This window comes from Oncorhynchus nerka, linkage group LG24 (genome assembly GCF_034236695.1).
Source record: "Oncorhynchus nerka isolate Pitt River linkage group LG24, Oner_Uvic_2.0, whole genome shotgun sequence".
Classification (NCBI taxonomy): domain Eukaryota; kingdom Metazoa; phylum Chordata; class Actinopteri; order Salmoniformes; family Salmonidae; genus Oncorhynchus; species Oncorhynchus nerka.
In genome coordinates, this window is record NC_088419.1 from 22,927,773 (window position 1) to 22,953,165 (window position 25,393).

At 48.4% G+C, this 25,393-nt stretch overlaps 1 protein-coding gene across 4 annotated transcripts in view; it reads left to right on the plus strand.

Annotated features, from left to right (window-relative positions):
• LOC115107674 (DNA polymerase zeta catalytic subunit-like) overlaps positions 1 to 25,393 on the plus strand; it is a 143,216-nt gene that overhangs the window by 22,615 nt on the left and 95,208 nt on the right. For all 4 annotated transcript variants that reach the window (XM_029631181.2, XM_029631182.2, XM_029631180.2 and 1 more), the window contains exons 2-3: positions 20,802 to 20,991; positions 21,329 to 21,403. In XM_029631181.2, the coding sequence (XP_029487041.1) occupies positions 20,802 to 20,991; positions 21,329 to 21,403 (265 nt within the window). The remainder of the gene's footprint in view (positions 1 to 20,801; positions 20,992 to 21,328; positions 21,404 to 25,393) is intronic.

Genomic DNA, 25,393 nt, shown 5'->3' on the forward strand with positions numbered 1-25,393 from the left:
CGGGGCCACTGCTGCCTGCCCGCCCAGCTGCCCACATTACACCTTCAGCTGGGATGGATTCCCACAACATAGGCCTATACCCATGAGCCCTGGAGATGGATGTGCACAGAGCGGGGCCACTGCTGCCTGCCCGCCCAGCTGCCCACATTACACCTTCAGCTGGGATGGATTCCCACAACATAGGCCTATACCCATGAGCCCTGGAGATGGATGTGCACAGAGCGGGGCCACTGCTGCCTGCCCGCCCAGCTGCCCACATTACACCTTCAGCTGGGATGGATTCCCACAACATAGGCCTATACCCATGAGCCCTGGAGAAGGATGTGCGCAGAGCGGGGCCACTGCTGCCTGCCCGCCCAGCCGCCCACATTACACCTTCAGCTGGGATGGATTCCCACAACATAGGCCTATACCCATGAGCCCTGGAGAAGGATGTGCACAGAGCGGGGCCACTGCTGCCTGCCCGCCCAGCTGCCCACATTACACCTTCAGCTGGGATGGATTCCCACAACATAGGCCTATACCCATGAGCCCTGGAGATGGATGTGCACAGAGGGGGGCCACTGCTGCCTGCCCGCCCAGCTGCCCACATTACACCTTCAGCTGGGATGGATTCCCACAACATAGGCCTATACCCATGAGCCCTGGAGAAGGACGTGCGCAGAGCGGGGCCACTGCTGCCTGCCCGCCCAGCTGCCCACATTACACCTTCAGCTGGGATGGATTCCCACAACATAGGCCTATACCCATGAGCCCTGGAGATGGATGTGCACAGAGCGGGGCCACTGCTGCCCAGCTGCCCACATTACACCTTCAGCTGGGATGGATTCCCACAACATAGACCTATACCCATGAGCCCTGGAGAAGGATGTGTTCATGTGACGTAGTGCTTAGTCGTCATTCAGAAAGACAAAGAAAAAACATACAAAAAAACAACAACGATGCTTTTGTATTCTGCTATTTCTTTGTGCTGTGGGTTGATGTGAGGTTATGTGGCTGCCAGACCATCTGTTGAGTCTCCTGCCTGCTCAAATATCTGGCACTCGTTCGCAGGACAATCTGGTCTGTTTGTGCCGCACCACACTGAAGTGCCAGGGATTTCTTTAGTGAACCCAGCAGGAGACCGCTTGGTCCAGTGTGGAGCTTCACAAACACTTTTTTTTAGGTGTTTTATGCTTCAGTAAGGGCTGTCTGGGTCTGGCTTATGCTTTAGACAGGACTGTAGGTTAGGGCTGTCTGGGTTATGCTTCAGTCAAGACTGTAGGTTAGGGCTGTCTGGGTTATGCTTCAGTCAGGACTGTAGGTTAGGGCTGTCTGGGTTATGCTTCAGTCAAGACTAGGTTAGGGCTGTCTGGGTTATGCTTCAGTCAAGACTAGGTTAGGGCTGTCTGGGTTATGCTTCAGTCAAGACTGTAGGTTAGGGCTGTCTGGGTTATGCTTCAGTCAAGACTAGGTTAGGGCTGTCTGGGTTATGCTTTAGACAGGACTGTAGGTTAGGGCTGTCTGGGTTATGCTTCAGTCAGGACTGTAGGTTAGGGCTGTCTGGGTTATGCTTCAGTCAAGACTGTAAGTTAGGGCTATCTGGGTTATGCTTTAGACAGGACTGTATGTTAGGGCTGTCTGGGTTATGCTTCAGTCAAGACTGTAGGTTAGGGCTGTCTGGGTTATGCTTTAGACAGGACTGTAGGTTAGGGCTGTCTGGGTTATGCTTCAGTCAAGACTAGGTTAGGGCTGTCTGGGTTATGCTTCAGTCAAGACTAGGTTAGGGCTGTCTGGGTTATGCTTCAGTCAAGAATGTAGGTTAGGGCTGTCTGGGTTATGCTTCAGTCAAGACTAGGTTAGGGCTGTCTGGGTTATGCTTTAGTCAGGACTGTAGGTTAGGGCTGTCTGGGTTATGCTTCAGTCAAGACTAGGTTAGGGCTGTCTGGGTTATGCTTCAGTCAAGACTAGGTTAGGGCTGTCTGGGTTATGCTTCAGTCAAGACTAGGTTAGGGCTGTCTGGGTTATGCTTCAGTCAAGACTAGGTTAGGGCTGTCTGGGTTATGCTTCAGTCAAGACTAGGTTAGGGCTGTCTGGGTTATGCTTTAGACAGGACTGTAGGTTAGGGCTGTCTGGGTTATGCTTCAGTCAGGACTGTAGGTTAGGGCTGTCTGGGTTATGCTTCAGTCAAGACTAGGTTAGGGCTGTCTGGGTTATGCTTCAGTCAAGACTAGGTTAGGGCTGTCTGGGTTATGCTTCAGTCAAGACTGTAGGTTAGGGCTGTCTGGGTTATGCTTCAGTCAAGACTGTAGGTTAGGGCTGTCTGGGTTATGCTTCAGTCAAGACTAGGTTAGGGCTGTCTGGGTTATGCTTTAGACAGGACTGTAGGTTAGGGCTGTCTGGGTTATGCTTCAGTCAGGACTGTATGTTAGGGCTGTCTGGGTTATGCTTCAGTCAAGACTGTAGGTTAGGGCTGTCTGGGTTATGCTTCAGTCAGGACTGTAGGTTAGGGCTGTCTGGGTTATGCTTCAGTCAAGACTGTAGGTTAGGGCTGTCTGGGTTATGCTTCAGTCAGGACTGTAGGTTAGGGCTGTCTGGGTTATGCTTCAGTCAAGACTAGGTTAGGGCTGTCTGGGTTATGCTTCAGTCAAGACTAGGTTAGGGCTGTCTGGGTTATGCTTCAGTCAAGACTAGGTTAGGGCTGTCTGGGTTATGCTTCAGTCAAGACGAGGTTAGGGCTGTCTGGGTTATGCTTCAGTCAAGACTAGGTTACGGCTGTCTGGGTTATGCTTCAGTCAGGACTGTAGGTTAGGGCTGTCTGGGTTATGCTTCAGTCAGGACTGTAGGTTAGGGCTGTCTGGGTTATGCTTCAGTCAAGACAGACAATGTGGCAGAGCTGTGCGATGGTTCGATGGGTAGAGGAAAAGAGACAGACAATGTGGCAGAGCAAGCAGTAGGTTAGGGCTATCTGGGTTAGTCTTAGGAAGCCCCTTGCAGAGTATAGAGTTTTAGGGTGTTGTCTGTTTACCTCAGGACTGTATTGTAAGGACTGGGAGTACTGTACATAGGAATGACTGGGAGTACTGTACATAGGAATGACTGGGAGTACTGTACATAGGAATGACTGGGAATACTGTACATAGGAATGTCTGGGAGTACTGTACATAGGAATGACTGGGAGTACTGTACATAGGAATGACTGGGAGTACTGTACATAGGAATGTCTGGGAGTACTGTACATAGGAATGTCTGGGAGTACTGTACATAGGAATGACTGGGAGTACTGTACATAGGAATGACTGGGAGTACTGTACATAGGAATGACTGGGAGTACTGTACATAGGAATGACTGGGAGTTACAAGTGGTCAACCCCCCCATATAACTGACATTCCCTGCAGTGTAGAACAAAGTCACCTAGTATGAAAAATAAACATTTTACAAGGTGGCGCAGCGACCATTTTACATTCTTTAGGGAGAACCCTGGTGATTTCACGTTTCAGATTCTGGTTTGTTTGCTCCAGTCTGTGCTCAAGAGTCAGGCGTTCTGCCAGGACAGGCCTTGGCTGTGGAGAAGGGGAGGGGACGCCCAGCTAAGACCACACAGTCACTGGGTAGACTCTGTCTGCTCCAGGATTTGCCCTGGGACCACCACGATCTCCACCAGCATAGGTACCTCAGCCAGGAAGGCCTACGGCTCCTAGCTATGACACAATGGAACCTGTGACTCACTGGGGGTGGAAGGGAATGAAAGCATTTCCTTGCGATCAGCCTTTCATGCTACTTTATATTGGAGGCCTGGAGACACACGGCTGAAGACACTTGTGTTCAGGATCAGATGTGGATACAGTCAGCGGTGAAATAAGCCTGGTTAATCCACAGTAGAGTTGTTCAGGAAGGAACGAGTTACAGAACAGAGTGGTTAGTGAGTGAACAGCCTTTCCTGGACATGCTGCTTCTACCACTGTAATTTTAGACAGGACTGGAGATGTTTCTGTGTTCGTCTGAGTCAGATCTGGAGACGTGGCCAACAGTGGAAAACAGAACAGGGGAGAGAGCAGACCAGGCAGCTGCATCAGTGTACTACTCTGCCAAAGGGAATATGGAATGAGAGAGAGCTCTCCTCTGGTGCCCATAAAGAAACAGGCCTCTCATGCCTTTGTTATGTGTTCTAGCAACAGAAAATAACCCACTTGCATATGCACTTTGAAGGATGGGGGATTGAAGGGATGTGGGTGTATTATCGCTATGGCCAAATTGCAGTTTTTGTGTGTGTGTGTGATGGAGTAGGGGGTATGGGGAAGACTGGTGGCAGAGGGAGGCTAATGAATAGCACCCTACCACACCCTTTGGCAGCTCCCCCTGCTCTGCAGTCTCTGTCTGCTCTGTTGTCACTGTCTGCTCTGCTGTCTCTGTCACTGTCTGCTCTGCTGTCTCTGTCACTGTCTGCTCTGTCACTGTCTGCTCTGCTGTCTCTGTCACTGTCTGCTCTGCTGTCTCTGTCGCTTGCCTACGGAGCTGTGAGGGGAACGGCACCTCAGTACCTCCAGGCTCTGATCAGGCCCTACACCCAAACAAGGGCACTGCGTTCATCCACCTCTGGCCTGCTCGCCTCCCTACCACTGAGGAAGTACAGTTCCCGCTCAGCCCAGTCAAAACTGTTCGCTGCTCTGGCCCCCCAATGGTGGAACAAACTCCCTCACGATGCCAGGACAGCGGAGTCAATCACCACCTTCCGGAGACACCTGAAACCCCACCTCTTTAAGGAATACCTAGGATAGGATAAAGTAATCCTTCTCCCCCCTTAAAAGACCTAGATGCACTATTGTAAAGTGGCTGTTCCACTGGATGTCATAAGGTGAAAGCACCAATTTGTAAGTCGCTCTGGATAAGAGCGTCTGCTAAATGACTTAAATGTAAATGTAATGTCACTGTCTGCTCTGCTGTCTCTGTCACTGTCTGCTCTGCTGTCTCTGTCACTGTCTGCTCTGCTGTCACTGTCTGCTCTGCTGTCTCTGTCTGCTCTGCTGTCTCCGTCTGCTCTGCTGTCTCTGTCACTGTCTGTTCTGCTGTCTCTGTCTGCTCTGCTGTCTCTGTCACTGTCTGCTCTGCTGTCACTGTCTGCTCTACTGTCACTGTCTGCTCTGCTGTCTCTGTCACTGTCTGCTCTGCTGTCTCTGTCACTGTCTGCTCTGCTGTCTCTGTCTGCTCTGCTGTCTCTGTCTCTGTCTGCTCTGCTGTCTCTGTCTGCTCTGCTGTCTCTGTCTGCTCTGATGTCTCTGTCTGCTCTGCTGTCTCTGTCTGCTCTGATGTCTCTGTCTGCTCTGATGTCTCTGTCTGCTCTGATGTCTCTGTCTGCCCTGCTGTCACTGTCTGCTCTGCTGTCTGTCACTGTCTGTCACTGTCTGGTCTGCTTTAAATAATGCAAAAACAACGTGTTGGAGAAGAAAGTAAAAGTGCAATATGTGCTATGTAAGAAAGCTAACGTTTCAGTTCCTTGCTCAGAACATGAGAACATATGAAAGCTGGTGGTTCCTTTTAACATGAGTCTTCAATATCCCCAGGTAAGGAGTTTTAGGTTGTAGTTATTATAGAAAGTCATATAATTTCTATCTATACCATTTGTATTTCATATACCTTTGACTATTGGATGTTCTTATAGGCACTTTAGTATTGCCAGTGTAACAGTATAGCTTCCGTCCCTCTCCTCGCTCCTCCCTGGGCTCGAACCAGCAACACATTGACAACCGCCACCCTCGAAGCAGCGTTACCCATGCAGAGCAAGGGGATCAACTACTAGAAGGCTCAGAGCGAGTGACGTTTGAAACGCTATTAGCGCGCACCCCGATAACTAGCTAGCCATTTCACATTGGTTACACCAGCCTAATCTTGGGAGTTGATAGGCTTGAAGTCATAAACAACGCAATGCTTGAAGCATTGTGAAGAGCTGCTGGCAAAACGCACGAAAGTGCTGTTTGAATGAATGCTTCCGAGCCTGCTGGTGCCTACCATCACTCAGTCAGACTGCTCTATCAAATCATAGACTTAATTATAACATAATAACACACAGAAATACAAGCCTTAGTTTCCGGATTCGACCATATTAATGACCTATCTTAAAAACAAAAGGTTTATTCTTTCAGTGAAATACGGAACTGTTCCATATTTTATCTAACCAGTGGCATCCATAAGTCTAAATAATGCTATTACATTGCACAACCTTCAATGTTATGTCATAATTATGTAAAATTCTGGCAAATTAGTTCGCAACGAGCCAGGCGGCCCAAACTGTTGCACATACACTGACTCTGCGTGCAATGAACGCAAGAGAAGTGACACAATTTCACCTGGTTAATATTGCCTGCTAACCTGGATTTCTTTTAGCTACAGTGCCTTGCGAAAGTATTCGGCCCCCTTGAACTTTGCGACCTTTTGCCACATTTCAGGCTTCAAACATAAAGATATAAAACTGTATTTTTTTGTGAAGAATCAACAACAGGTGGGACACAATCATGAAGTGGAACGACATTTATTGGATATTTCAAACTTTTTTAACAAATCAAAAACTGAAAAATTGGGCGTGCAAAATTATTCAGCCCCTTTACTTTCAGTGCAGCAAACTCTCTCCAGAAGTTCAGTGAGGATCTTTGAATGATCCAATGTTGACCTAAATGACTAATGATGATAAATACAATCCACCTGTGTGTAATCAAGTCTCCGTATAAATGCACCTGCACTGTGATAGTCTCAGAGGTCCGTTAAAAGCGCAGAGAGCATCATGAAGAACAAGGAACACACCAGGCAGGTCCGAGATACTGTTGTGAAGAAGTTTAAAGCCGGATTTGGATACAAAAATATTTCCCAAGCTTTAAACATCCCAAGGAGCACTGTGCAAGCGATAATATTGAAATGGAAGGAGTATCAGACCACTGCAAATCTACCAAGACCTGGCCGTCCCTCTAAACTTTCAGCTCATACAAGGAGAAGACTGATCAGAGATGCAGCCAAGAGGCCCATGATCACTCTGGATGAACTGCAGAGATCTACAGCTGAGGTGGGAGACTCTGTCCATAGGACAACAATCAGTCGTATATTGCACAAATCTGGCCTTTATGGAAGAGTGGCAAGAAGAAAGCCATTTCTTAAAGATATCCATAAAAAGTGTCGTTTAAAGTTTTCCACAAGCCACCTGGGAGACACACCAAACATGTGGAAGAAGGTGCTCTGGTCAGATGAAACCAACATTGAACTTTTTGGCAACAATGCAAAACGTTATGTTTGGTGTAAAAGCAACACAGCTCATCACCCTGAACACACCATCCCCACTGTCAAACATGGTGGTGGCAGCATCATGGTTTGGGCCTGCTTTTCTTCAGCAGGGACAGGGAAGATGGTTAAAATTGATGGGAAGATGGATGGAGCCAAATACAGGACTGGACATTCTGGAAGAATACAAGACATTCTGGAAGAAAACCTGATGGAGTCTGCGAAAGACCTGAGACTGGGATGGAGATTTTGTCTTCCAACAAGACAATGATCCAAAACAAAAAGCAAAATCTACAATGGAATGGTTCAAAAATAAACATATCCAGGTGTTAGAATGGCCAAGTCAAAGTCTAGACCTGAATCCAATCGAGAATCTGTGGAAAGAACTGAAAACTGCTGTTCACAAATGCTCTCCATCCAACCTCACTGAGCTCGAGCTGTTTTGCAAGGAGGAATGGGAAAAAATTTCAGTCTCTCGATGTGCAAAACTGATAGAGACATACCCCAAGCGACTTACAGCTGTAATCGCAGCAAAAGGTGGCGCTACAAAGTATTAACTTAAGGGGGCTGAATAATTTTGCACGCCCAATTTTTCAGTTTTTGATTTGTTAAAAAAGTTTGAAATATCCAATAAATGTCGTTCCACTTCAAATCAAATCAAATCAAATTTATTTATATAGCCCTTCGTACATCAGCTGATATCTCAAAGTGCTGTACAGAAACCCAGCCTAAAACCCCAAAACAGCAAACAATGCAGGTGTAAAAGCACGGTCACTTCATGATTGTGTCCCACTTGTTGTTGATTCTTCACAAAAAAATACAGTTTTATATCTTTATGTTTGAAGCCTGAAATGTGGCAAAAGGTCGCAAAGTTCAAGGGGGCCGAATACTTTCGCAAGGCACTGTAAATATGCAGGTTTAAAAATATGTCCTTCTGTGTATTGATTTTAAGAAAGGCATTGATGTTTATGGTTAGGTACACGTTGGAGCAACGACAGTCCTTTTTCGCGAATGCGCACCGCATCGATTATATGCAACACAGGACACGCTAGATAAACTAGTAATATCATCAACCATGTGTAGTTAACCAGTGATTATGATTTATTGATTGAGCGTTGGACTAGTTAACCGTAAGGTTGCAAGATTGAATCCCCGAGCTGACAAGGTAAAAATCTGTCGTTCTGCCCCTGAACAAGGCAGTTAACCCACCGTTTCTAGGCCGTCATTGAAAATAAGAATGCGTATTTTAACTGACTTGCCTAGTTAAATAAAGGTGTAAAAAATAAATAAATTGGCCAAATCGGTGTCCAAAAATACCGATTATGAAAACTTGAAATCAGCCCTAATTAATTGGCCATTCCGATTTAATCGGCCGACCTCTAGTCTCTGTCTGGCTCTGCAGTCTCTGTGACTGCATCTGCAGTCTCTGTCTGGCTCTCTGCAGTCTCTGTCTGTCTCTCTGCAGTCTCTGTCTGGCTCTCTGTCTGGCTCTTCAGTCTCTGTCTGGCTCTTCAGTCTCTGCCGTCTCTGTCTGGCTCTGCAGTCTCTGCCGTCTCTGTCTGGCTCTGCAGTCTCTGCCCGCTCTGTCTGGCTCTGCAGTCTCTGCCCGCTCTGCAGTCTCTGCCGGCTCTGTCTGGCTTTGCACAGCTAATCAACAGACTCCACGCAGCCAGTCAAGGCCAAAAATAGTAGCACCCCGCCTTGACGTCTGTGCCTCTTCTCCTCCCTGAGTCACACACACACACACACACACACACACACACACACACACACACACACACACAGAGTGCAATCAAAGTCTCTCCACAGCATGGCAGACACACTGTTTACTCCCCCAAACACCACCACTTCAGAAATGGCTGTACTGGCAGTATTTCAATAGTTTCACCCAGGACTAGCATAAAGTAGGGTCTGCTAGAAGACAGAGCGCTCTATACTATGCTGCTTAAGATGTTTATAAAGCAGGAGCATACATTTCTCTATCCCACACTTTGTTTAGGCTGATCACTGCTTTCCCTCTTTTCCTCTCCCCCCCTCACTGCAGTCTGTTTCCTCCCTCCCAGTCTCTGTTTCCTCCCTCCCAGTCTCTGTTTCCTCCCTCCCAGTCTCTGTTTCCTCCCTCCCAGTCTCTGTTTCCTCCCTCCCAGTCTCTGTTTCCTCCCTCAGCCTCTGTTTCCTCCCTCAGCCTCTGTTTCCTCCCTCTGTTTCCTCCCTCAGCCTCTGTTTCCTCCCTCCCAGCCTCTGTTTCCTCCCTCCCAGTCTCTCTCTGTTTCCTCCCTCCCAGTCTCTCTCTGTTTCCTCCCTCAATCTCTGTTTCCTCCCTCCCAGTCTCTCTCTGTTTCCTCCCTCAGCCTCTGTTTCCTCCCTCCTCGGCCTCGCCCGGTTTACTCCCTCCTCGGCCTCGCCCGGTTTACTCCCTCCTCGGCCTCGCACGGTTTACTCCCTCCTCGGCCTCGCACGGTTTACTCCCTCCTCGGCCTCGCACGGTTTACTCCCTCCTCGGCCTCGCACGGTTTACTCTGTGTATAGTGGTGCAGGATGGCGTCTTTGAAGTAAACCCACAGAACTGAACCATCACGTGAGATGGGCAACACACACACACACACACACACACCCTCCCTCATGCAATATGCACGATGTAGATATGCACGATGTAGATATGCATGCTGTTGACAAGAGACAGGTACAGCACATTGAGATTCTCCATCAATATATTGCCATGCTAGAATTGTAATCCTGAGAAGTGTGCTGTAGAGAGTAAATGTCTGAGGAGAATGTAGAATGGCCATGCGTCTACACGAGGAACTACGAGGCACCCGTCCACAGTTAAAGTCATTAGAAGGCTGGGGGAAGGAAGGTAAATGATGGTGCAGATGTGGCTAAGCAAGCAGAAGTTTTTATTGATGGTCTCGACCTCTTCGTGCAGCAGTGGCACACTATTAGTTTGTTCCTGCCATCCATCCCTGTCATAGCGTACCGGGCTACGGACAGATGTCTGGATAAGTCAGGCTGTTCAGGCCACTGATGGGTTGGGCTGTGGTGCTCTCTCTTCTGCAGGTGCTCTGGCAGGGACGGAGCTGTGACTATAAAGCACCATAATGGTCAGGGGATAGATTTTCTGATGCCAGGTGCTCTGCCTCCCTCGCTCGCCCTTTTTTCCCCCCCGGGCCCACTCTAGGTCTCATCTTTTAGGCTCTGTGCCAGCTCTGTGTGGAAGAGACTGTCGAATCCCTCTGTGTGGAAGAGACTGTCGAATCCCTCTGTGTGGAAGAGACTGTCGAATCCCTCTGTGTGGAAGAGACTGTCGAATCCCTCTGTGTGGAAGAGACTGTCGAATCCCTCTGTGTGTTGATTGCTTCACTTTGTATGAGGACCCCCCCCCACCTTACACAGTTCATCCTGTGTAAGGTGCCCTGCCCTGCCGCTAGTGGCCTGGCATTGAGACAGACCATGCTGGAGGCTCTTCACAGGTATTGTAGTACCAGTGTTAGGGTTCATTATCCTCTCGTCCCCATTCCTATCCTCCCTACAGTGTTAGGGTTCATTAACCTCTCGTCCTCACTCCTATCCTCCCTACGGTGTTAGGGTTCATTAACCTCTCGTCCAAACTCCTATCCTCCCTACGGTGTTAGGGTTCATTAACCTCTCGTCCACACTCCTATCCTCCCTACGGTGTTAGGATTCATTAACCTCTCGTCCACACTCCTATCCTCCCTACGGTGTTGGGGTTCATTATCCTCTCGTCCCCATTCCTATCCTCCCTACGGTGTTAGGGTTCATTAACCTCTCGTCCACACTCCTATCCGCCCTACGGTGTTGGGGTTCATTAACCTCTCGTCCACACTCCTATCCTCCCTACGGTGTTAGGGTTCATTAACCTCTCGTCCACACTCCTATCCTCCATACGGTGTTAGGGTTCATTAACCTCTCGTCCCCACTCCTATCCTCCTTACGGTGTTAGGGTTCATTAACCTGTCGTCCCCACTCCTATCCTCCCTACAGTGTTAGGGATTGGGTTAATGACCAGGCATCTATTATTCTATGTCGTCCTCAACGTGGGTTCAGGCTGTGTTAACGAGCCTCCCCTCCACTGTGCTCAGTTCTGTTCTCCCAGTCTCAAAGCATTAGAAAATGTTGGCCTTATTCTCTTACTGTAAGACCCAGTTGACCTTTGATCCCAGTCGTGACTCCCTTCTCCTGCGTTGTCCATATTGACTACTCCGGTTAAGCCTAGTGCATACTGGCCCAGAGGCAATAGCAGAGGGGATGTTTTCCCCTACATTACTCCTAACTGGACCCCTCATTCTCTCCCCAGCTACGTTCATCTGTGAGAGGGGGGTTCTGTACAGTCGTGGCCAGTTTTGAGAATGACACCACTATTAATTTTCAAAGTCTGCTGCCTCAGTTTATATGATGGCAATTTGCATATACTCCAGAATGTTATGAAGAGTGATCAGATGAATTGCAACTTGTTGCAAAGTCCCTCTTTGCCATGCAAATGAACTGGATCCCCCCAAACATTTCCACTGCATTTCAGCAATGCCACAAAAGGACCAGCTGACACAGGTGTGAGTGTTCATGAGGACAAGGCTGGAGATCACTCTGTCATGCTGATTGAGTTCGAATAACAGACTGGAAGCTTCAAAAGGAGGGTGGGGCTTGGAATCATTATTCTTCCACTGTCAATCATGGTTACTTGCAAGGAAACGTGTGCCGTCATCATTGCTTTGCACAAAAAAGGGCTTCACAGGCAAGGATATTGCTGCCAGTAAGATGAAACCTAAATCAACCATTTATCGGATCATCAAGAACTTCAAGGAGAGCGGTTCAATTGTTGTGAAGAAGGCTTCAGGGCCCCCAAGAAAGTCCAGCAAGCGCCAGGACCGTCTCCTAAAGTTGATTTCAGCTGCGGGATCAGGGCACCACCAGTACAGAGCTTGCTCAGGAATGGCAGCAGGCAGGTGTGAGTGCATCTGCACGCACAGTGAGGCGAAGACTTTTGGAGGATGGCCTGGTGTCAAGAAGGGCAGCAAAGAAGCCACTTCTCTCCAGGAAAATCATCAGGGACAGACTGATATTCTGCCAAATGTACAGGGATTAGACTGCTGAGGACTGGAGTAAAGTAATTTTCTCTGATGAATCCAACTTTCCGATTGTTTGGGGCATTTGTGAAAAAGCTTGTCCGGAGAAGACATGGTGAGGGCCACCATCAGTCCTGTGTCATGTCAACAGTAAAGCATCCTGAGGCCATTCATGTGTGGGGTTGCTTCTCAGCCAAGGGAGTGGGCTTACTCACAATTTTGCATAAGAACACAGCTATGAATAAAGAATGGTACCAACACATCCTCTGAGAACAACTTCTCCCAACCACCCAGGAACAGTTTGGTGACGAACGATGCCTTTTCCAGCATGATGGAACACCTTGCCATAAGGCAAAAGTGATAACTAAGTGGCTCGGGGAACAACACATCGATATTTTGGGTCCATGGCCAGGAAACTCCCCAGACCTTAATCCCATTGAGAACTTGTGGTCAATCCTCAATAGGTGGGTGGACAAACAAAATCACACAAATTCTGACAAATTCCAAGCATTGATTATGCAAGAATGGGCTGCCATCAGTCAGGATGTGGCTCAGAAGTTAATTGACAGCATGCCAGGGCGGATTGCAGAGGTCTTGAATAAGAAGGGTCAACACTGCAAATATTGGCTCTCTGCATCAACTTCATGTAATTGTCAATTAAAGTCTTTGACACTTATGAAATGCTTGTAATTATGCACTGCTCAAAAAAATAAAGGGAACACTTAAACAACACAATGTAACTCCAAGTCAATCACACTTCTGTGAAATCAAACTGTCCACTTAGGAAGCAACACTGATTGACAATACATTTCACATGCTGTTATGCAAATGGAATAGACAACAGAAGGAAATTATAGGCAATTAGCAAGACACCCCCAATAAAGGAGTGGTTCTGCAGGTGGGGGACCACAGACCACTTCTCAGTTCCTATGCTTCCTGGCTGATGTTTTGGTCACTTTTGAATGCTGGCGGTGCTTTCACTCTAGTGGTAGCATGAGACGGAGTCTACAACCTACACAAGTGGCTCAGGTAGTGCAGCTCATCCAGGATGGGGACATCAATGCGAGCTGTGGCAAGAAGGTTTGCTGTGTCTGTCAGCGCAGTGTCCAGAGCATGGAGGCGCTACCAGGAGACAGGCCAGTACATCAGGAGACGAGGAGGCCGTAGGAGGGCAACAACCCAGCAGCAGGACCGCTACCTCCGCCTTTGTGCAAGGAGGAGCAGGAGGAGTGCTGCCAGAGCCCTGCAAAATGACCTCCAGCAGGCCACAAATGTGCATGTGTCTGCGCAAACGGTCAGAAATAGACTTCGTGAGGGAGGTATGAGGGCCCACCGCCCACAGGTGGGGGTTTTGCTTACAGTTCAACACCGTGCAGGACGTTTTTCATTTGCCAAGGAACACCAAGATTGGCAAATTCGCCACTGGCACCCTGTGCTCTTCACAGATGAAAGCAGGTTCACACTGAGCACATGTGACAGACGTGACGTCTGGAGACGCCGTGGAGAATGTTCTGCTGCCTGCAACATCCTCCAGCATGACCGGTTTGGCGGTGGGTCAGTCATGGTGTGGGGTGGCATTTCTTTGGGGGGCCGCACAGCCCTCCATGTGCTCGCCAGAGGTAGCATGACTGCCATTTGGTACCGAGATGAGATCCTCAGACCCCTTGTGAGACCATATGCTGGTGCGGTTGGCCCTGGGTTCCTCCTAATGCAAGACAATGCTAGACCTCATGTGGCTGGGAGTGTCAGCAGTTCCTGCAAGGGGAAGGCATTGGTGCTATGGACTGGCCCGCCCGTTCCCCAGACCTGAATCCAATTGAGCACATCTGGGACATCATGTCTCGCTCCATCCACCGATGCCACATTGCACCTCAGACTGTCCAGGAGTTGGCGGATGCTTTAGTCCAGGTCTGGGAGGAGATCCCTCTGGAGACCATCCGCCACCTCATCAGGAGCATGCCCAGGCGTTGTAGGGAGGTCATACAGGCACGTGGAGGCCACACACACTACTGAGCCTCATTTTGACTTGTTTTAAGGACATTACATCAAAGTTGGATCTGCCTGTAGTGTGGTTTTCCACTTTAATTTTGAGTGTGACTCCAATTCCAGACCTCCATGGGTTGATCAATTTGATTTCTATTGATCATTTTTGTGTGATTTTGTTGTCAGCATATTCAACTATGTAAAGAAAAAAGTATTTAATAAGAATATTTCATTCATTCAGATCTAGGATGTGTTATTTTAGTGTTCCCTTTATTTTTTTGAGCAGTGTACTTCAGTGTTCCATAGTAACATCTGCTGCCTCAGTGTCTTTAGATATTTTTGTCAGACTTTGAAAAGGTATATTTGTGTCATTCTCAAAACTTTTGGCCACGACGGTACAGCTCCACACTCCTGCTCTGTGTGACCTAGGGCTTCCTGCAATCAATTTGGTCTATTCCAGAGAGTGAATGAATCTGTATTTGTCAAGATGGAGGGTCTGAGTTGCTGGTTATAAGCACGCACAGACACGCACAGGCCAATTTCCATACGGATTAGCTCTGCTCCTTGCAGTGAGAGTGATTCTTAAAGAGCTGTCTGGTTGGAGTGATCCACAGGTCTGTCTGCATAATAGCAGCTAGCAGGCAACAACATGCCACTCTGACTGTACCACTTCAGTACAGTACTGACACTAGAGCTGCTGCCATAATGCTGTGTCATTCAACCCTGATGCAGATCTGGAGGGGAGGGATAAGGGATGAGATGGGGAGGGAAAAGGGATGAGATGGGGAAGGGTAAGGGATGAAATGGGGAGGGAAAAGGGATGAGATGGGGAAGAGTAAGGGATGAGATGGGGAGGGGTAAGGGATGAGATGGGGAAGGGATAAGGGATGAGATGGGGAAGGGATGAGATGGGTAAGGGATGAGATGGGGCGGGTTAAGGGATGAGATGGGGAGGGGTAAGGGATGAGATGGGGAAGGGATAAGGGATGAGATGGGGAGGGGTAAGGGATGAGATGGGGAAGGGATAAGGGATGAGATGGGGAGGGGTAAGGGATGAGATGGGGAGGGGTAAGGAATGAGATGGGGAGGGGTAAGGAATGAGATGGGGAAGGGATAAGGGATGAGATGGGGAAGGGATGAGATGGGGAAGGGATGAGATGGGGAGGGGTAAGGGATGAGATGGGGAGGGGTAAGGGATGAGATGGGGAGGGAAAAGGGATGAGATGGGGAAGGGTAAGGGATGAAATGGGGAGGGAAAAGGGATGAGATGGGGAAGGGTAAGGGATGAGATGGGTAAGGGATGAGATGGGGAAGGGATAAGGGATGAGATGGGTAAGGGATGAGATGGGGCGGGGTAAGGGATGAGATGGGGAGGGGTAAGGGATGAGATGGGGAGGGGTAAGGGATGAGATGGGGAAGGGATGAGATGGGGAGGGGTAAGGGATGAGATGGGGAAGGGATGAGATGGGGAGGGGTAAGGGATGAGATGGGGAGGGATAAGGGATGAGATGGGGAAGGGATAAGGGATGAGAAGGGGAAGGGATAAGGGATGAGATGGGGAAGGGATAAGGGATGAAATGGGGAGGGGTAAGGGATGAGAGGGAGGGATGGGAAATGAGAGCGGGAGGGATGGGGACTATGAGAGGGAGGGAGGGATGAATGGGAAATTTGAGAGAGGGGATGGGGAATGAGAGGGAGAGATGGATAGGGAATGGGAGGGAGGGATGGATAGGGAATGGGAGGGAGGGATGGATAGGGAATGAGAGGGAGGGATGGATAGGGAATGGGAGGGAGGGTTGGATAGGGAATGAGAAGGAGGGATGGATAGGGAATGGGAGGGAGGGATGGATAGGGAATGAGAGGGAGGGATGGATAGGGAATGGGAGGGAGGGATGGATAGGGAATGGGAGGGAGGGATGGATAGGGAATGGGAGGGAGGGATGGATAGGGAATGAGAGGGAGGGATGGATAGGGAATGGGAGGGAGGGATGGATAGGAAATGAGAGGGAGGGAGGAATTACTAAGAAATACGAGAGGGATAGGGAATGGGAGGGAGGGATGGATAGAGAATGGGTGGGAGAGATGGATAGGGAATGGGAGGGAGGGATGGATAGTGAATGGGAGGGAGGGATGGATAGGGAATGGGAGGGAGGGATGGATAGGGAATAGGTGGGAGGGATGGATAGGGAATAGGTGGGAGGGATGGATAGGGAAAAGGTGGGAAGGATGGATAGGGAATGGGAGGGAGGGATGGATAGGGAATGGGTGGGAGGGATGGATAGGGAATAGGTGGGAGGGATGGATAGGGAATGGGTGGGAGGGATGGATAGGGAATAGGTGGGAGGGATGGATAGGGAATAGGTGGGAGGGATGGATAGGGAATGGGAGGGAGGGATGGATAGGGAATAGGTGGGAGGGATGGATAGGGAATGGGAGGGAGGGAGGGATAGGAAATGAGAGAGAGGAATGAATAAGAAATATGAGAGGGAGGAATGAATAAGAAATATGAGAGGGATAGGGAATGGGAGGGAGGGATGAATAAGAAATATGAGAGGGAATGGGAGGGAGGGATGATTGGGAATGGGAGGGAGGGATGGATAGGGAATGGGAGGGAGGGATGGATAGGGAATGGGAGGGAGGAATGAATAGGAAATATGAGAGAGAGAGAGAATGAGAGGGGGAATGAGAGAGAGGGAGAGATTGTGATCAAGAGCTAGGGAATGAGATTGGGAGGGATATGGGGATGAGGGGGATGAGAGGGGGGTAGGGGATGAGAGGGGAGGGAGCTGGATAAGGGACGGGATGACTAGAGAGAGATGGATATGGATGCTTGGAGAAAGGGGGATAGGGAATGGATTGAGAGAGGGAGTAGTTTGACAGAGTGTGATTTTCGGTCCCTGCCTGCAGTATCGCCACAGTCCCTGGTCTGTTCCTCCCTCCCATTCACAAATCAGTGAGTCTCACTCGATTGGTCAGGAGCTGATGAGTGTTTGGGGACTACATTATACTCAGACAGGAAGAGAGAGAACAGGAGGGAGAGAACAGCCCTAGGGCCTAGACCTCAGTCATTCACAACTCCCTCTCTCATGTCCTCAATCTATCCCTACCCCTTTATCCTTCTCCCTTTCTCCTTTTCTCTCCTTCCCTAGACCTCAGTCACTACTCTCTCTGTCTCTCTCTGTGTGTGTGAGTGAGAGAGTGTGTGAGAGAACAGGCCAGCTGTGTGGAAAGAATCACTTGTTTATATCTTCCCACTGTCTGTCAGGGGCTTGTGCTGCTCACTGGCCTACGTTACCTAGCAACTGCAGTAGCAGCCTCACAAACAGCGTTGTCTGTGTGTGTCTCGACTGTTTTGCTAGCAAGGCACATGCATCCCTCAGAGAGCTCTCTGCCTGCCAGGGTGGTGTCCTTTGTGCCGCTGGCTGCCTTGTGTGGCTCTCTGGGTAATGTCACAGTCAAAGGAGTGGATCTATTTTCCTTTTTGCCACACACACATGCATGCACTCTCACACACATACACAGACACAAAACAGAAACACCACACACCTCCTCCTCCTTGCCACGCATGCTCCCAAATGTACCTACCTTACAGTTCCTTTTGTTTGCCCTCTGCTCCCCCGGTGGGCTCTATACCAGTCTACCTGTCAGTCTGTCAGTCCTTAGAGAGGCCCTCTGTGTGCCGTGTGCGCTGTCTGTTTCTTTGTGGTTGTGAAAGGGATTGGATGTCAGATGGGGCTGCTCTCTGTAGATGTGAAGTGTTATTTTCGTCTAGTCTGGTGGGTTTGTTGATGCCTGTGTGTTGAAATCAGTTCACATGCTGTGTTTGCTACAGTTATCTACAGGGTACTCTCTGGAGAGCTGCTCTGTCTTCGTTGATGCTGTTTGCCCACACTGATGTTTAGTGGTGGCTTGCATTCTATCTCCTCACCTTCCAAGGTCCCTGTTCTTTGATGGCCCATTTTCTCTGCAGAAATTCAAAATGTCAACAATTAGGCCCAGTAGACTGCAACATTGCACTGCATGACATCTGGTCTGTGAGTCCTACCATCTCTCATGACATCTGGTCTGTGAGTCCCACCATCTCTCATGACATCTGGTCTGTGAGTTCTACCATCTCTCATGACATCTGGTCTGTGAGTCCTACCATCTCTCATGACATCTGGTCTGTGAGTCCTACCATCTCTCATGACATCTGGTCTGTGAGTTCTACCATCTCTCATGACATCTGGTCTGTGAGTCCTACCATCTCTCATGACATCTGGTCTGTGAGTTCTACCATCTCTCATGACATCTGGTCTGTGAGTCCTACCATCTCTCATGACATCTGGTCTGTGAGTCCTACCATCTCTCATGACATCTGGTCTGTGAGTTCTACCATCTCTCATGACATCTGGTCTGTGAGTTCTACCATCTCTCATGACATCTGGTCTGTGAGTTCTACCATCTCTCATGACATCTGGTCTGTGAGTTCTACCATCTCTCATGACATCTGGTCTGTGAGTCCTACCATCTCTCATGACATCCGGTCTGTGAGTCCTACCATCTCTCATGACATCTGGTCTGTGAGTCCTACCATCTCTCATGACATCTGGTCTGTGAGTTCTACCATCTCTCATGACATCTGGTCTGTGAGTCCTACCATCTCTCATGACATCTGGTCTGTGAGTTCTACCATCTCTCATGACATCTGGTCTGTGAGTTCTACCATCTCTCATAACATCTGGTCTGTGAGTCCTACCATCTCTCATGACATCTGGTCTGTGACATCTGGTCTGTGAGTTCTACCATCTCTCATGACATCTGGTCTGTGAGTCCTACCATCTCTCATGACATCTGGTCTGTGAGTTCTACCATCTCTCATGACATCTGGTCTGTGAGTCCTACCATCTCTCATGACATCTGGTCTGTGACATCTGGTCTGTGAGTTCTACCATCTCTCATGACATCTGGTCTGTGAGTCCTACCATCTCTCATGGCATCTGGTCTATGGGTCCTACCATCTCTCATGACATCTGGTCTGTGAGTTCTACCATCTCTCATGACATCTGGTCTGTGAGTCCTACCATCTCTCATGGCATCTGGTCTATGGGTCCTACCATCTCTCATGACATCTGGTCTGTGAGTTCTACCATCTCTCATGACATCTGGTCTGTGAGTTCTACCATCTCTCCTGACATCTGGTCTGTGAGTCCTACCATCTCTCATGGCATCTGGTCTATGAGTCCTACCATCTGTCATAACATCTGGTCTGTGAGTCCTACCATCTCTCATGACATCTGGTCTGTCAGTTTTACCATCTCTCATGACATCTGGTCTGTCAGCCACATGGTCCCTATGTGGTTGGTGTTGTATTACAGTCTTATATTAAGCCTGGAATAGTCACATGCACCCCCCCCCTCATCCCCACCAGCTAGCCTGGTAATGAGGTTAGGCCTGGAATAGTCAGGTGCATCACCCTTCCTCCCCAAGCTAGCCTGGTGATGAGGTTATAGGCCTGGAATAGTCAGGTGCATCACCCTTCCTCCCCAAGCTAGCCTGGTGATGAGGTTAGGCCCTGAATAGTCAGGTGCATCACCCTTCCTCCCCAAGCTAGCCTGGTGATGAGGTTATAGGCCTGGAATAGTCAGGTGCATCACCCTTCCTCCCCAAGCTAGCCTGGTGATGAGGTTAGGCCCGGAATAGTCAGGTGCATCACCCTTCCTCCCCAAGCTAGCCTGGTGATGAGGTTATAGGCCAGGAATAGTCAGGTGCATCACCCTTCCTCCCCAAGCTAGCCTGGTGATGAGGTTAGGCCCGGGAATAGTCTACACCTGAGCTGGACCATCAGTCAGTAAGGTCTAGATGGCTTGGCTTCCGTTTAGTGATGTCACACACATTATTTTTTTTTACACGCTACACGACTTCAGGATGACCTCATCCCATATCAGTCACACACACCCCCCACCCCATCATGGAGAGACTCACCCCCCCCTCTCCACTCAGTTATTTAGCTAATGGTCTGCTTTGCGCTGTGTGGTGGCGTGCACTCATGAATCAAGGCTCCTTTACATGCCTGAGCAGGGCTGGCTGGCTGGAGGTATTTGTCTTCCCGTCGTTGGAAAGTGTGTAAGTCAGAGTTGTTTTCCTGGACTGGGTGAATTTCCTCCTCCCTAAGCAGAGGCCAATCCATCGCCATTGTGTGCAAGTCTAGTTTTAAGTATCTTAGTAAGTGCAGTCATGTCACTCGACTGACTGCATCACAGACTGTAAATATATGTTTAAAGCTTGCTTTTTGGTAAATTAACTTTAAGAGTCTGGCTAATTCGTTTTATATCACTGTATAATGCTGAGTTGCTTTGTTTTTTGACTCTGTGCCAGTTTCACAATTGTTACTATGGGTTGATGTAACCAACTGAGTTTGATACCACAGCTTCCCGTCTCTCACATGAAAACAAACTCCTGTCTAAAATACTCCCTCTCAACCAGGCTTGTCCTCTTTCTGTCCTGTCTCTCAGGTCAGAAGACCTGTCTCCACCTCCATGGCATCTTCCCCTACCTCTATGTGCCGTACGATGGCTATGGGCAGCAGGCGGAGAGCTACCTGCGTCAGGTGGCCTTCAGCATCGACAGGGCCCTCAACGTGTCCATGGGAAACCCCTCCTCCAACACGCAGCACGTCTTCAAGGTGGCACTGGTCTCCGGCATGTAAGTACCTGCTCCCTCTTTTAGACATCGCCGTTCTTTAGTAGGGTCACTCACTACATAGCAGAGGCTTTTCTCGATTCCTCCCATCCTCTTTCCACATGGGAGGAGATGGCCCAATGTTCCTCCCCTAAGCCATTCTCCTCCCTATGGGTTTTGAGTGGGAGGGGAAGAGGGAAGACATGAGAAATCAAGAAAAGACTAATTAGGAAAGTGCCAGAGTTTAGTCTAGAGGCTGACAGCGTCAATGTTAGAAGGTGAATAGGTCATGTCCCTAATCGGGAATGGTGATGTTTTCCCAAGAGATTTGTCTGACAGTGGTCACTCCCTCTCTCCACAGGCCTTTTTATGGATACCATGCCAAAGAGAAGACGTTTATGAAGATCTATCTGTACAATCCTCAGATGGTCAAAAGGTGAGGAGGGTGTTCTACTGGTTTTGCCTTAGCTGGTGCTTCTCACTGGTCTGTGTTTTGGTTTGACCTGTAATGGCCTGTCTTAGTATTGATCCTGTGTTTCTCTTGTTGGAGAGTGATATTCTCTCTCTCTCTGACTGCTCATGACTATGATGCTGACTATGCTGATATTGATTGCTAGGCTTATATAGTACAGAGCACTTGGTGTGTGTGTGTGTGTGTGTGAGGGAGGGAGACAGGGACTGATTCTGAGGGTGGAGAGAGAGGGAGACAGGGACTGATTCTGAGGGTGGAGAGAGAGGGAGACAGGGACTGATTCTGAGGGTGGAGAGAGAGGGAGACAGGGACTGATTCTGAGGGTTGAGAGAGAGGAAGACAGGGACTGATTCTTTGGATGGAGAGAGAGGGAGACAGGGACTGATTCTGAGGGTGGAGAGAGAGGAGGGAGACAGGGACTGATTCTGAGGGTGGAGAGAGAGGAGGGAGACAGGGACTGATTCTGAGGGTGGAGAGAGAGGGAGACAGGGACTGATTCTGAGGGTGGAGAGAGGGAGACAGGGACTGATTCTGAGGGTGGAGAGAGAGGGAGACAGGGACTGATTCTGAGGGTGGAGAGAGAGGGAGACAGGGACTGATTCTGAGGGTGGAGAGAGAGGGAGACAGGGACTGATTCTGAGGGTGGAGAGAGAGTGAGACAGGGACTGATTCTGAGGGTGGAGAGAGAGGGAGACACACTGTCTGCTCCTCAGCCTGACTGAGTGTTCATGAGCCGATGTCTGGAGCCCCTGTCTCGTTTCAGATCAGTCACTCGGGGGTGAACTGTCACTGTGGCCTACATTATTATTATTAATATAGGACAGACAAAGACTGGGGCTGGGGCTGATGACGTGGCAAATGTCAGCGTGGTAGGCACAGCTTGTCCCGTGAATTCATCCTAAAACTAGGGATTCGCTGATAACTGCGAAAACAAACATTCTGGACAATATAGAGAACCTTGAACTATTTATTGATCAGCATTTTGATATGCTCGAAAAACTATCCGATACATCGAAGTGAACAAGGGAAGACCTTTCCTTGAGCTCTGCGACCGAAACTGAAGGGAAGCTGCCATTTTAAAATTCCAAATTTAACATTGGAGGGTCGTGTTTTTATAACTATGTCTCCAGAAGAGCATTGCTTACAAGCACGAGAGAGCAGTAAAAAAAAACTGGATATATTGCCTGGGCAACTGGGGGAGGTTGAGGCCTTAAAAACAGGAATTGATTACAGTAATAAAATGATGGAAGATATACGAGCGGAAAATAAGATATTGAAAACTACTGTGGACTCTATGGAGAGGCTACGGTATGATAATCAATCAATGAAAGCCGAATGACTTGATCTAAAGTGCAGAAGTATGAAGAATAATATTGTTATAATGGGAATAAAGGAGAATGAAAATGGAAACTCAGTCAACAGAGGAAAAACTCAAGGTTTTTTATAAAACGTAATCTCAAGATACAATTGATTTTCAAAGGGCTCACCGTTTCGGTGGCAGAGGGGAGGGAAAGCCCTGTCCGATAGTAGCTATGCTAATTTACTACAAATGAAGATTGCCTTGCTACAACAGGGTAGGGAGGTGAAGAACACCCCGTTCTCTATTAATGAACAATTTCCCCATGAAATAATGGAGAGACGACGTTCCCTGTACTCCACTTTCAAAAGGCTCTGAGCAGAGAAGCAGAAAGTTCATCTAGTGGTTGATAAATTCTACGGAAACAATCAACTGTTCAAGGACTTGAAGATTACAACGTGGCTGTGAGTGATAGCTACCTCCTGCGGAAGTAGTTCCGATACACATTTGCCCCCGCATTACACATTACAATTATGGATGTATTTTTTTTTCAGATTTAAAATGTATTGCATGATTTACATTTTTTTTTAATGCAGTACAGAACCGTAGACTATGTGGACTTAAAATAAGGTTGGACTTTTGGGAATGCGAAACGGGTAAGATGGACTTATCCTTTTTTTTTTTTTAGGCAATATCGAACTTTGGACGATATGGACTCAAAATCAGGTTTTGATTTAGGGGAAGGCGAAGATGGGTAAGGCTTTACATAAAAATTTTAAAAAATACCAACTTTATTTTTTTCGATGGTATGGCCTAATTGTAGAGATGGGGGTATATTATGACTTAAAAGCGGTTAGATAGTGCGACCCTTTTTGGCGGATGTGAATCGGAACAAATAGAATTGAAGATAAAATGTAATAAATATGAATTGATCTAAGGCTAGGATAAAGCATTACAGAATTTAAAACCTGTCTAGGTTATCTACTGGAGTGAGCCTATACAATCCTAAAGTAATTGGTGTCATTGTCCTTTTACATTGAAAAAATACATCTCAATAATAAAAATGTAAAGGACCTATTATTGTTCCAATACACACTGGAAAATGGATTGGGTATTGTCAGCAGTGTTGTTGTCTCCATTGGTGTGCGGCTGACTGGTTAACACGGGGTTAAACTGATTAAAGTTAACGGTAGAGCCGACACATTTAACTGGCTTATGAAAGCACTTCTCTAAGAGAGAAGGGTATTTAATATTTTTACATGAGCTATTTATGCTAACCTTATATTCTTGATTCTAATTATATAGGCCTCTATCCTCTATATATATATACCTAAAACAGCTGAGGTGATCGAGCTGAGGTGAGGTGATCGAGCAGGTGATCGAGCAATGACCCTGGAATAAAAACAAAATGTGTGGATGGAGAGAAGGTTGGTTTTACAGGTTGACTCGCTTTGGATTGTCAGTACTGCATGCCGTCTTTGCTGTCGTGCCATGGCTGTGTCAGGGTCGATTGTGAGTTTAACTTATGTGTCCCTTAATGGGTAGTGTGATGCTTAAGACACATCCTGACAGCCAGTAAAAATATGTTCCTTTTTCATTATTCCTTTTTGTTGGAATAAAACAGTATATACACTGCTCAAAAAAACAAAGGAACACTAAAATAACACATCCTAGATCTGAATGAATGAAGTGGAATTAAAGTGGAAAACCACACTACAGGCTGTTCCAAATTTGATGTAATGTCCTTAAAACAAGTCAAAATGAGGCTCAGTAGTGTGTGTGGCCTCCACGTGCCTGTATGACCTCCCTACAACGCCTGGGCATGCTCCTGATGAGGTGGTGGATGGTCTCCTGAGGGATCTCCTCCCAGACCTGGACTAAAGCATCCACCAACTCCTGGACAGTCTGTGGTGCAACGTGGCGTTGGTGGATGGAGCGAGACATGATGTCCCAGATGTGCTCAATTGGATTCAGGTCAGTCCATAGCATCAATGCTTTCCTCTTGCAGGAACTGCTGACACAGTCACATGAGGTCTAGCATTGTCTTGCATTTAGGAGGAACCCAGGGCCAACCGCACCAGCATATGGTCTCACAAGGGGTCTGAGGATCTCATCTCGGTACCTAATGGCAGTCAGGCTACCTCTGGCGAGCACATGGAGGGCTGTGCGGCCCCCCAAAGAAATGCCACCTCACACCATGACTGACCCACTGCCAAACCGGTCATGCTGGAGGATGTTGCAGGCAGCAGAACGTTCTCCACGGCGTCGCCAGACTCTGTCACGTCTGTCACGTGCTCAGTGTGAACCTTCTTTCATCTGTGAAGAGCACAGGGCGCCAGTGGCGAATTTGCCAATCTTGGTGTTCTCTGGCAAATGCCAAACGTCCTGCACGGTGTTGGGCTGTAAGCACAACCCCCACCTGTGGACGTCGGGCCCTCATACCACCCTCATGGAGTCTGTTTCTGACCGTTGGAGCAGACACATGCACATTTGTGGCCTGCTGGAGGTCATTTTGCAGGGCTCTGGCAGTGCTCCTCCTGCTCCTCCTTGCACAAAGGCGGAGGTAGCGGTCTTGCTGCTGGGTTGTTGCCCTCCTACGGCCTCCTCCACGTCTCCTGATGTACTGGCCTGTCTCCTGGTAGCGCCTCCATGCTCTG